Raw genomic sequence first — 10,920 nt, forward strand, 5'->3', positions numbered from 1 at the left:
TGCTTTAGAGTTAGTCAACGTCATTGAAGACGAGTTTTCTCGTTTTTTTTCGGTAGATAATACGTCATTCTTTCGGACTATTCCTTCTTCGTTTATTGTACTCGATAAAAGTACTGTGTATTTATATAATATTACTATAAAGATCACGACAAGAAGCGGATAGTAATAGCCAGTGCAACATAAAACAATGAAGCAGGTATCTGACGTGTCTAAAGAGAAGCAGGGTGTAGCACATTAACTTTTATAGTGATATTTCTCAACTGCAGCAATGCGGACTAGCCAATACAGACACAATCTGTTGGCATTAAACTTTGCATTAAAAAAATTAAAGCTGTGTATTGTGTAAAGTAGTGTTTATTGGTGACTTAAGGTGCTGCTTTGTATGCTCTGTAAACTAAACGTGCTAGCTTCTGCCTTATTTTTACGTGCTTTACATTTATGTGCTTTAGAAATCCAAGATACTGTACATTGTCTATTGGTGACTTATGTGCTGCTTTACGTATATATGCTTATAAAATGTTAAATGTCTAGTAACAACGCTGTATTATATATGTTTTGTACTTGAAATATTTGTTTTAAACCAATTATTTATTTACAAGAAATTTAGTGGATATTTTACTCTTTTTTCTTAAATAATTATCTGACTTTTAAGCAGACAAATCGAAACTTTGTAAATTACCATATCTGATGCTATAACATCATTCTATATATTTTATGTATATTTGCCTTTAATTACAAATTGGTTTCAGTCTTTCAGCTTTTATACACTTGTTATCCTTATTCATAATGTTTTATAGTCGGTTGTACAAGCTGCCTGAGCTTATTTTTGTTGTTTATTCACTCTTGCCGACTTTAAATAAATCTTATCTTCTCTTATCTTAAAGCTGGAGCATTTGAATCAGAACTATCGTAAATTATGCAACTAAAAGCTGATCCGCTCATGCTCATTTTTGCAGCACAATGTACCTTTTATGATCATAGATTTCAACAGTTAGCGTACACAATTCTGACAAAACAATATGCTTTATACTAAATATGCTTTATAATCAATTTTCACTGTGTTTTATTCCATAACAAATCAGCATGAACGTATAAGAAAACAAGGCATATAACAAATCTTTGTGGTCAATAACATTGAATACCAATAACAGGCATAAATCTTGTGTAATATCATACAACATTCTTGAGAGTGCATTGCTTAAGCTGCCCCTTAAATTATATTATTTATTGTCCCTTAAGTATGGGCCAAAATAAGATTGTTTACTGAAAACAATATAAATTTAAGGAGCATATCAAGGGACAATAAATATGTTCATCCTGTTGTCATGCCAACAAGATCAAAATATAATAATGACAGCGGTATATGAATTACAAATGTAGCGATCTATTGTTGTTATAAAAGTTAATTCATTTATGAAGTGAACAATTGATTAACTGACTTTTTTAAACACAATTCAGAATAGGTTGCGAAAACATTTACATTATGTGACTTGACACGGAATATACATTTATGTTTCAACTAAACATGCAGTTGTGGTCAATTTTAAGACCGAAATATTATATCTGATACATGTATTTAAAAAAATATTCATCTTTCTAAAATTATTGATTGTACATTTATCAATATTCGTGTCAACAGACTACTCACATGATCGATATTCTTGAAATTTAAAGCAAATAATTTCATGTTTCCTACTTAATTTTCTATTGGAATGAAACAAAAATATCCAATAACACCAGTCATCAAGTTTGCACACCATATTTGTCCTGTAGAAATTTTATTCTGAATTCTCAATGTTACCAGCAAAGATATTTTTCCAAACAAGCCCAAAACCAGTTGTTTAAATAATTGTCTTCATAGCCATAATTTATTTACAATAATAATGGAACACTCTCACAAAAGCAAATAGATTATAACAAAAAATTATAACCGATTGATTTAAAGATCACATGTCAAAGTCAAAACATTATGTCATCACATAAAATCTGCCTTAGATACATTTTTTTAATTATGGGAACTTTTAAAAAACAATTTAATGTGGCAATTTAAATTAAAAATACAATTTTTCGACCAATAGATCAACAAAAAAGTTGGAAAGAGAGTCTTATTTTTTATTTGTATTTTGCTAAGGGACAACATTCCTATAAAATAAATATAACAAATTGTTGGCCTTAAAATGAGATATCAGGTCACACATTCATCAACAGTGTTGTTATTGTCAACAGAAACAAGTAATTTGTAGGGAAATATAAGTAATCTTAAGGGAATTAGGTGAAATTTTAAGTTCATATAAGAGATTTTCTCATGATGAATTTTATTGGATATCTGTTTACAAATACAACTCTGTTGATGAGGTACATCATAAAAGCATTATCATGATAATTTCATAACATCAACATAAGCCTGAAGCATCTGACATGTGGAAACAGGCACAGTAAACTGTGTATCCCAGCTGTTACAGGCACAGTAAACTGTGTATCCCAGCTGTTACAGGCACAGTAAACTGTGTATCCCAGCTGAAACAGGCACAGTACACTGTGTATCCCAGCTGTTACAGGCACAGTAAACTGTGTATCCCAGCTGATACAGGCACAGTAAACTGTGTATCCCAGCTGAAACAGGCACAGTAAACTGTGTATCCCAGCTGTTACAGGCAAAGTATACTGTGTATCCCAGCTGAAACAGGCACAGTAAACTGTGTATCCCAGCTGAAACAGGCACAGTAAACTGTGTATCCCAGCTGAAACAGGCACAGTACACTGTGTATCCCAGCTGAAACAGGCACAGTACACTGTGTATCCCAGCTGTTAGCCATGTTGGAACTTCTGCATGCCTTCGCGGACGTACACCGCGGGTTTATTCTTTCTGACTACGTCCTCTGTGATGATCACCCTCTTGATGTCAGACCCAGGTACCTCATAGCTGGCCATTAGCTGACATTTATCCTGAAAGTAGATAAGGAACCTTATGATCTTTTTAATGATTTACCTCGGCAATGTATTCAAACTAACTTGTTAGCAATGCTTGAAGAAAAATAAAAGTAGCTTTTCTATGGGACAAAAAAGATGGTAGTCTCTTCATGATTGACTTATTGTCTATTTCTAGCCTTCTTTGAACAAATGTTTATGACATAGTATATATTTCAAGACCGTATAGATTTCAACACATGCCATGTGCCACTATGACTATACATTGTCCACCACACAATTAGTGAAATTATAACACTATTTTTCAAAAGCAGTCTGCACCGATATCTTTTTACAAGTATTAAAGATGGTGTGATTTGAAAACAGCATAAGGATGGAAAATGCCCTACCTCCATAACAGTGTTCAGCAAGTGTTCACAATTTAAAACATCAATTATAGTTTAAACTATTTATTATTGATGCTGATATTCAAAAGCAAGCAACCAGCTTAACAAAATGAGAAATCAAAACTACTGTTATGAGTAAGTATCTACGTGAACTTACAACCACTGCTCTAAGACCCCTGGCTCCTGTCTGTTTCTCCATTGCCATCCTGGCTATTGCTCGAAGGGCCTCCTCAGTGAATTCTAGCTGACACTGTGAATTGAACATACGTGAAACTTTGAATTGAATATAGCTGACAATGTGAAGTGAACATAAGTCAAAGTGACACTGTGAATTGAATATAGCTGACACTGAGAATTGAACATAAGTGACACTGTGAATTGAATATAGCTGACACTGTGAATTAAATATAAGTGACACTGTGAATTGAATATAGATGACACTGAATTGGATAAAGCAGTCACTGTTAATTGAATAAAGCTGACACTGCTAATTGAATATAGCTGACACTGTGAATTGAATATAGCTTACACTGTGAATTGAATACAGCAGTCACAGTTAATTGAATATAGCTGACAATGTGTATTGAATATAGCTGACAATGTGATTTAAATATATTTGACACTGTGAATTAAATATAGCAGACACAGTGAATTGAATTTAGCAGTCACTATGAATGGAATATAGCTGACACTGTCAAGTATATACATGTGTAGTGAAAACAGTGAATTGAATATAGCCAAAACTGTGACATGGATCTATCTGAAACTGTGAATTGAATATAGCTTTCACTATGACTTGAATATAGCTGTCACTGTTAATTGAATACAGCTGGCATTGTGAATTAAATATAGCAAAAACTATGAATTGAATACAGCCAACACTATGAAATAACAAGAGATGTGTTCGTCAGAAACACAATGCCCCCTACTGCGCCGCTTTGAAATAAAATTTATATTTATCATTTGGCAGGTATAGAAATCATCTCCCTTTAAAGCTTATTACTTCCCCCTTGGTTTTTGTCCAATCAAACCGGGGTGGGGGGGGGGGTCTGTAGACAGTCAAAAAATGACCAAGTCAGACATCACTGACAACCAAGGCCTGTGGTTTATCAAAGAGATCATAGCCAGAGTTCATCATGTATCTATGGACATAAGTCCACAGGTATGTAATGAACCCTACCATTCACAAATTAGTACAGGAAAGAAATGATAATTATATCATAAAAAAAACCTTTGACAAATCATTTGAGTTATAAATAATAAAAATCAAAATCTGTACAGTAACTGTGAAAAGAACTTAAATTCTTGGTAAGGAAATATATAATCTGAGATTTATAATTATATAAATTACTTCCCTTGAAAATAATTGTCTCTAACAAATCTCTATTTTTAGAAGCAAATAATTAAAAGCCACTTCCGTGACTGTAGATTCACCACTCAAAATGTGCAGCTCCATGAGATACACATGCATGCCAAATATCAAGTTGCTATGTTCAATATTGAATAATTATCTCCCTTTAAAGCTTATTACTTCCCTTGGATTTGGATTTTTGACCTTAGACCTTGAAGGATGACCTTGACCTTTTACCAGGAACGTATGTCAGGAACACAATGCCGCCTACTGCGCCACTTTGATTTATTTAACAAAAATATATAATTTGGCAGGTCAGATAATTATGTCCATTTAAAGCTTGTTACTTCCCTTGGATTTGTTTTTTTCGACCCCGTGACCTAGTTTTTGACCCGGCATGGCCCATATTCGAACTTGGCCTAAATATTGTCTAGATACAACTTTTGACCAAGTTTCATAAAGATCGGATGAAAACTATTTGAATTAGAGAGCGGACACAAAAAGTGTGACAGACGGACAGTGCGAAAACTATATACCCCCTTTTCTTCGAAAGGGGGCATAATAAATGAATCAGTGATTTGAATTTAACTGACACCGTGAATTGAATATAGCTGACACTGTGGAATGAATGTAGCTGTTACTGTGAAATGAATATAGCTGAAAATGAGAATTGAATAAATCTGACACTGGTAATTGTATGCCATATCGTTATTCAAAATTGATAAGCGAAAACGGAAAGAGTTGTTTTTAAAAGGAAAAATGATTTTATTAACGCAAGTAATTGGGAATTCTTAACAACAGTTGGCTGAATTATTTGGGATTGGAAAGGCGCAAGTGGGTTAGTTTGTAAACTTCATGGTTCTTCCAAACGTTATTTTCTAAGCTCTGTTCTTCATTTGAAAATTAAACATTTATCTGCTTAATTAGACTTTAATGGAGCTGATAACCTAATGACAAGGTTGTGACAAAAAAAGAATTTCAATGGTGCAATAAAAAAAATGGCGCTACTAATAGAAATAACCCCTTATGAAAAACAGGTGAATAGAGTTAAAAGCTATGCTAAGCAAACAGCAATGAACTTTTTCTTTAAGTAAAGAGTAAAGTATGTATCATGATGAAACTTATGTTTCTCTTCTTGTTTGAAAAGCTTGAAATACTATCTTTGTACAATGTATTGATTTATTACTGTTACATTGCTTGCAAAAAGTTTAAAGTTAATTCAATATTAACAATTAGTATTCTCTTTCCATCAAAGTTCATGAAAGCTCTGCATTAAGACCACCTTGCTATTAAGACCACTTTTCAAAAGTCCCACATGTGGTCTTATTACTGCAGTTTCACTGTATTTAGCTAACAAGGTCAATAATATAACTGGCACTGTAAATATTAAATAAACTTTAAAGCCACACAAATTTATTGGCATGTAATTTTGTGGATTCTCAATAAATGACCATTTGAAATTATCATGGACAATACATTTTTTTTTCTAATTTTACTTAAAATTGTCTAGAAATGTGTTTCACAAGTACATTACAGTCTACCTCATCCATGCTAAATAGCTGCTGGTACTGCTTGACCAGAGCGTTCTGTGGCTCTGTTAGGATCCTGACCAGCATGTCTTCACTGAGCGAGTGCAGGGGAACCACGACGGGAATGCGGCCCACAAACTCCGGAATCAGTCCAAAGGCAATCAGGTCAGTATCCTGAACTTCCTGCAGAAGACGATCACGCTCTTCATTCTGCTCTTTCATGGATGGTTTGTCAGTGCTCGATGCTGACAGTGCTTGTCTGCTCGCCTCTTCCTTTCCCTCATCTATTGGCGACCCGAAACCGAGGACCTGAATTGAAATGGAAGCTCACTTAGGATAATAAAGGTCAATGTCCCCAACTTACACTGAAAAGCTGGATCAAATATTGAAGGGAAAAAAGGTAAATATACAAATCTTCAAAAAAGGCAACTATATTGTGTTGTATGGCCTGAAAAAGCTCCAGGGGTCATAACAGAACCAAATTGCCAATCCTGAAAACAAGCCAGGGGTCTGGGGGTCGTAGGCCACCAGCAGGGTCAAGGGGCAGCGCCTTTGTAAGGGGACCAGGGGGGCGAAGGCCCCCTGCCGAAGATTGATTTTAATCATTTTCAGACCCTGCTAGATTGCATTTCCAAGCAGTTTTAAATGCATGTTATTATAGCAAAAGAATGATTTTTTTCCAAGAATTTACAAACTGAAGTGTAATCATTTTCTAAATTTTTTATAATGCATTAACATCTGAAAAATTAAGCCAGTATTCTTGTAAGAAGATTTCCCTGTGTATAATATACTATATATCAATTTATACTGCCACAAACCTCCTATCAAGGCAGGGTCCCTTATTTTATTTGGGACCATCAAAGCAAATGAAACTAAAAAAAAAGAGAAGTCACATACCATTCTCGAAAGATGCTTCAGATTCTTAGAGAGAATAAAAATTTGCAATAAAAAAATAATCATTAAAAAGTACGACCTTAGCCCATAATATAAACAGCACTACAGAATATCACATCAATATATACGTATAATATGAACGATTTCCATCTAAAAACTGATGCTGTTACAAGGAAATATAGTAATTAATTTTTCTTCGAGTGGCTAAATTAACCACGCCCCACCCACCCATTCATGCAAAGTAAGATTCACGGTCATTTTTCTTTCTTCCAATGTCACATTTTATCAAATTAATCTTTTATGTAAAGAAACAATAAAAATATTAACAATAATTACATTTATAAGCTTGTAAACAAAGGTTACGGGTCAAAATTTGCCTTAAAACTTGGGATTTTGTTCGTCGTTACTCCATGTTGATAAACGCTTTGTTGATACTTGGCGCGCTCGATTGGAATTCACAGGAATATGTTCCCGCTTGCACAAAAAATGCACCATGTGGCGCAGTAACGAAATAATCTGCGAGGGTCAAATAAACAAGACACCTGTAATAAACTACTAAATTTGATGATATCGATGCAGGAGTTTCTTTCTGTAAAACCGAAATTAACCAAGATTCGCTCCTGACCCCCCTACCCAACAAAACTCCTTGAATTTTTATTGATCTCAAAAGTGACCCTGGTGCCTTGAAATCCGGTGTTCCAGATCAATCCTGAATATAACGACCCCTGAAGATCAAAGGAACATTTGCCATTATATTTTACCCTGTGAGGTTAAAATTAGCATGAGTAACATGTGTCAAAAAAAATATTGTGTATGTCAGCAAAAAATATATATAGCATCTAAACTTAATAAACTGTTCCTGCGAAAACCATTTAAAACATGTAGCAATGCTTCTTGCGCGTGAACATGTCCCACATTATCAAATACCTTGACATTCATCCGTTTCTTGACAATTTTCTCCAGCCCACTGAACGCCCCAGCAGCTATGAACAGAATGTTGGTGGTGTCAATGTCAGTTTGGCTCTCAGAGTTATACGAGGGCTTATTCTTCTTTTCAGATATCTTTACGATGCTTCCCTCTATCATCTTCAACATCGCCTGTTGCACACCCTCTCCTCCGATATCTTTGTTACTGGCAAATACACTACCTGCCCCACTTTTACGGCTGATTTTATCTACTTCGTCCAAGAACACAATGCCTGTATGAAAAAATTCGAACCTTTTGCAATTAGCCTTATAAAACATATATTTGCAAAGCACCTACTCCAAATAATATAGACATTATATTAAAACAAGGGCTGTTTGTAAAACATGCATGCCCCCCATATGGGCTGTCAGTTGTAGTGGCAGCCATATTGTGAATACGTTTTTTGTCACTATGACCTTGACCTTTGACCTAGTGACCTAAAAATTAATAGGGGTCATCTGCCAGTCATGATCAATGTACCTATGAAGTTTCATGATCCTAGGCGTAAGCATTCTTGAGTTATCATCAGGAAACCATTTTACCGTTTCGAGTTACTGTAACCTTGACCTTTGACCTAGTGACCTGAAAATTAATAGGGGTCATCTGCCAGTCATGATCAATGTACCTATGAAGTTTCATGATCCTATGAGTAATTATTCTTGAGTTATCATCAGGAAACCATTTTACTGTTTCGAGTTACTGTGACCTTGACCTTTGACCTAGTGACCTGAAAATTAATAGGGGTCATCTGCCAGTCATGATCAATGTACCTATGAAGTTTCATGATCTTAGGCGTAAGCATTCTTGAGTTGTCATCAGGAGACCATTTTACTATTTCGAGTCACTGTGACCTTGACCTTTGACCTAGTGACCTGAAAATCAATAGGGGTCTTCTGCCAGTTATTATCAATGTACCTATGAAGTTTCATGATCCTAGGCATAAGCATTCTTGAGTTATCATCCTGAAACCATTTTACTGTTTCGAGTCACTGTGACCTTGACCTTTGACATGTGACCTGAATATCTATAGGGGTCATCTGCCAGGTCCATGATCAATGTTCCTATGAAGTTTCATGATCCTAGGCGTAAGCATTCTTGAGTTTTCATCCGGAAACCATTATACTGTTTCGAGTCACTGTGACCTTAACCTTTGACCTAGTGACCTGAAAATCAATAGGGGTCATCTGCCAGTCATGATCAATGTACCTATGAAGTTTCATGATCCTAGGCCTAAGTGTTCTCGAGTTTTCATCCGGAAACCATCTGGTGGACGGACGGACCGACCGACATGTGCAAAACATATACCCCCTCTTCTTCAAGGGGGCATAATAAAATATAAATAATTAAAACGTGTATAGCCTCTTTAACTTTTTTAAGAGTTAATATGATTTCAAAATTTAAAAAATATACTTATATTCTGTCAACAACTCATTATCATTATGGTATTTGTTTTGACTCTGTATATTCTACCTTGTTCGCATTTCTCGACATTTCCTCCAGCGTTCTGCAGCAATTTAGTGATGGCAGACTCGACATCATCCCCAACATACCCGGCAGCAGTCATACTGGTACAGTCACAGCTGGCAAAAGGCACGTCCAGGATCTTTGCTATTGTCTGCACCAGCAGTGTTTTCCCTGATCATCATGAGGTCAAATGTATGAAGAAATCAATAATATTGCAACAACAATTTGTATATGACTAAGCTAATATTTATATTATTTCCATTAGCCTGCAGGTACCAATCATTGGTTCAATAGCAGCATTTAGACCAAGGATGCTTATACTTTATTTACAAAGCCCTGCTTACACATCAAGTGAGGCCTGGTGTTTAAACAAGGACTGAAACTGTTCTGATCAGGCAGTGTGCACCATTTTAACACAAGATTTGAGCCGTGCTCTGTGAAAAGGGGGTTTAATGCATGAATGCATGTGCGTGTCGTTGCAGGTTAGCCTGTGCAGTCAGCAGTCCGTGATCTGCACAGGCTTATCTGGAACGATACTGAACGCACATGCATTTAACCCCCTTTTTACAGAGAACAGCCAATTTATAAAGAAGACTGCCCCAACAGCTGGCACCCACTAGTCTGGTCAATCCACGATCATTTTACAACTCAGTCCAAATATCATAACAAAACAATTTTGTAAAGATCTGAGCAAGTTTCATGATGAGTAGATCTAAATGTGACTGATAAAATAAGAGTTCAAATGGTTAAAATTTGGCAACATGAGGAAAATGGCATGATTTTAAGGAAATGTCACATTTCTCACTCGCGAGAGAAATTACTAGAAATTATGAGAACAAATATATAACTAACATTTTTAAGATTGGGCTGAACGTATTGCCGGTAGTGTTTAAAAACTTCTAAAAAAGACCCTGTGACATAGATTTTAACCCACATAAACCAGTAAAGAACTTGACTGAGAAACATTTGGTCCAATACTACACCTAAGTGCCATGATGAAGATTGGACAATAGATGTTGCAACTTGATGGCACTTCAAATTGATTTAACAACCTTTAAATGGATTGCTATGAAGTTGCCCCAAAATTGATGTCAGTTTTCTGACAATTATTTTCCAATATTTCCGTTATTTTTTATTATGAACACCTTTAAAAAAATTCAAGATAAAAACCTTGAATCAAGGTCAATTATAATATAAAATCAATGTCAGAAGGGGTGACTATCAGGCCTATCTGTTCCTAACTACACTCCCCTACCTGTTCCACTTGGTCCCAGCATGAGAATGTTGCTTCTTGCCCAGCACCACGTCTTCTTCAGCGTCTACGTCTGTGTCCCCCTCCTCCCACATACGCTCTGACTCATTGACAGGGCTAGACGACAGGCCGAGAATCTTGGATATATC

General features: G+C 35.6%; 1 protein-coding gene across 1 annotated transcript; it reads right to left on the reverse strand.

The window, feature by feature from the left end:
* Positions 1-1,023: 1,023 nt before the first annotated feature.
* LOC127879942 (ATP-dependent Clp protease ATP-binding subunit clpX-like, mitochondrial) lies at positions 1,024-10,920 on the reverse strand. The gene is made up of 6 exons (XM_052427070.1): positions 10,775-10,920; positions 9,526-9,690; positions 8,016-8,287; positions 6,207-6,503; positions 3,472-3,564; positions 1,024-2,946 (listed from the first exon to the last, which is right to left on the reverse strand). Exons 1-6 carry the CDS (start codon positions 10,794-10,796, stop codon positions 2,809-2,811), a joined length of 987 nt encoding a protein of 328 aa, XP_052283030.1. The 5' UTR covers positions 10,797-10,920; the 3' UTR covers positions 1,024-2,808.

This window comes from Dreissena polymorpha, chromosome 4 (genome assembly GCF_020536995.1).
Source record: "Dreissena polymorpha isolate Duluth1 chromosome 4, UMN_Dpol_1.0, whole genome shotgun sequence".
Lineage (NCBI taxonomy): Eukaryota > Metazoa > Mollusca > Bivalvia > Myida > Dreissenidae > Dreissena > Dreissena polymorpha.

Coding starts and splice junctions, on each gene's coding strand:
- LOC127879942 (XM_052427070.1), bottom strand. CDS start 10,796: ATGCTGGGACCAAGTGGAACAG. Junction 9,691..10,774: donor GCTGGGACCAAGTGGAACAG/GTAGGGGAGTGT, acceptor CATGATGATCAG/GGAAAACACTGCTGGTGCAG. Junction 3,565..6,206: donor AGCTATTTAGCATGGATGAG/GTAGACTGTAAT, acceptor TTCAATTCACAG/TGTCAGCTAGAATTCACTGA.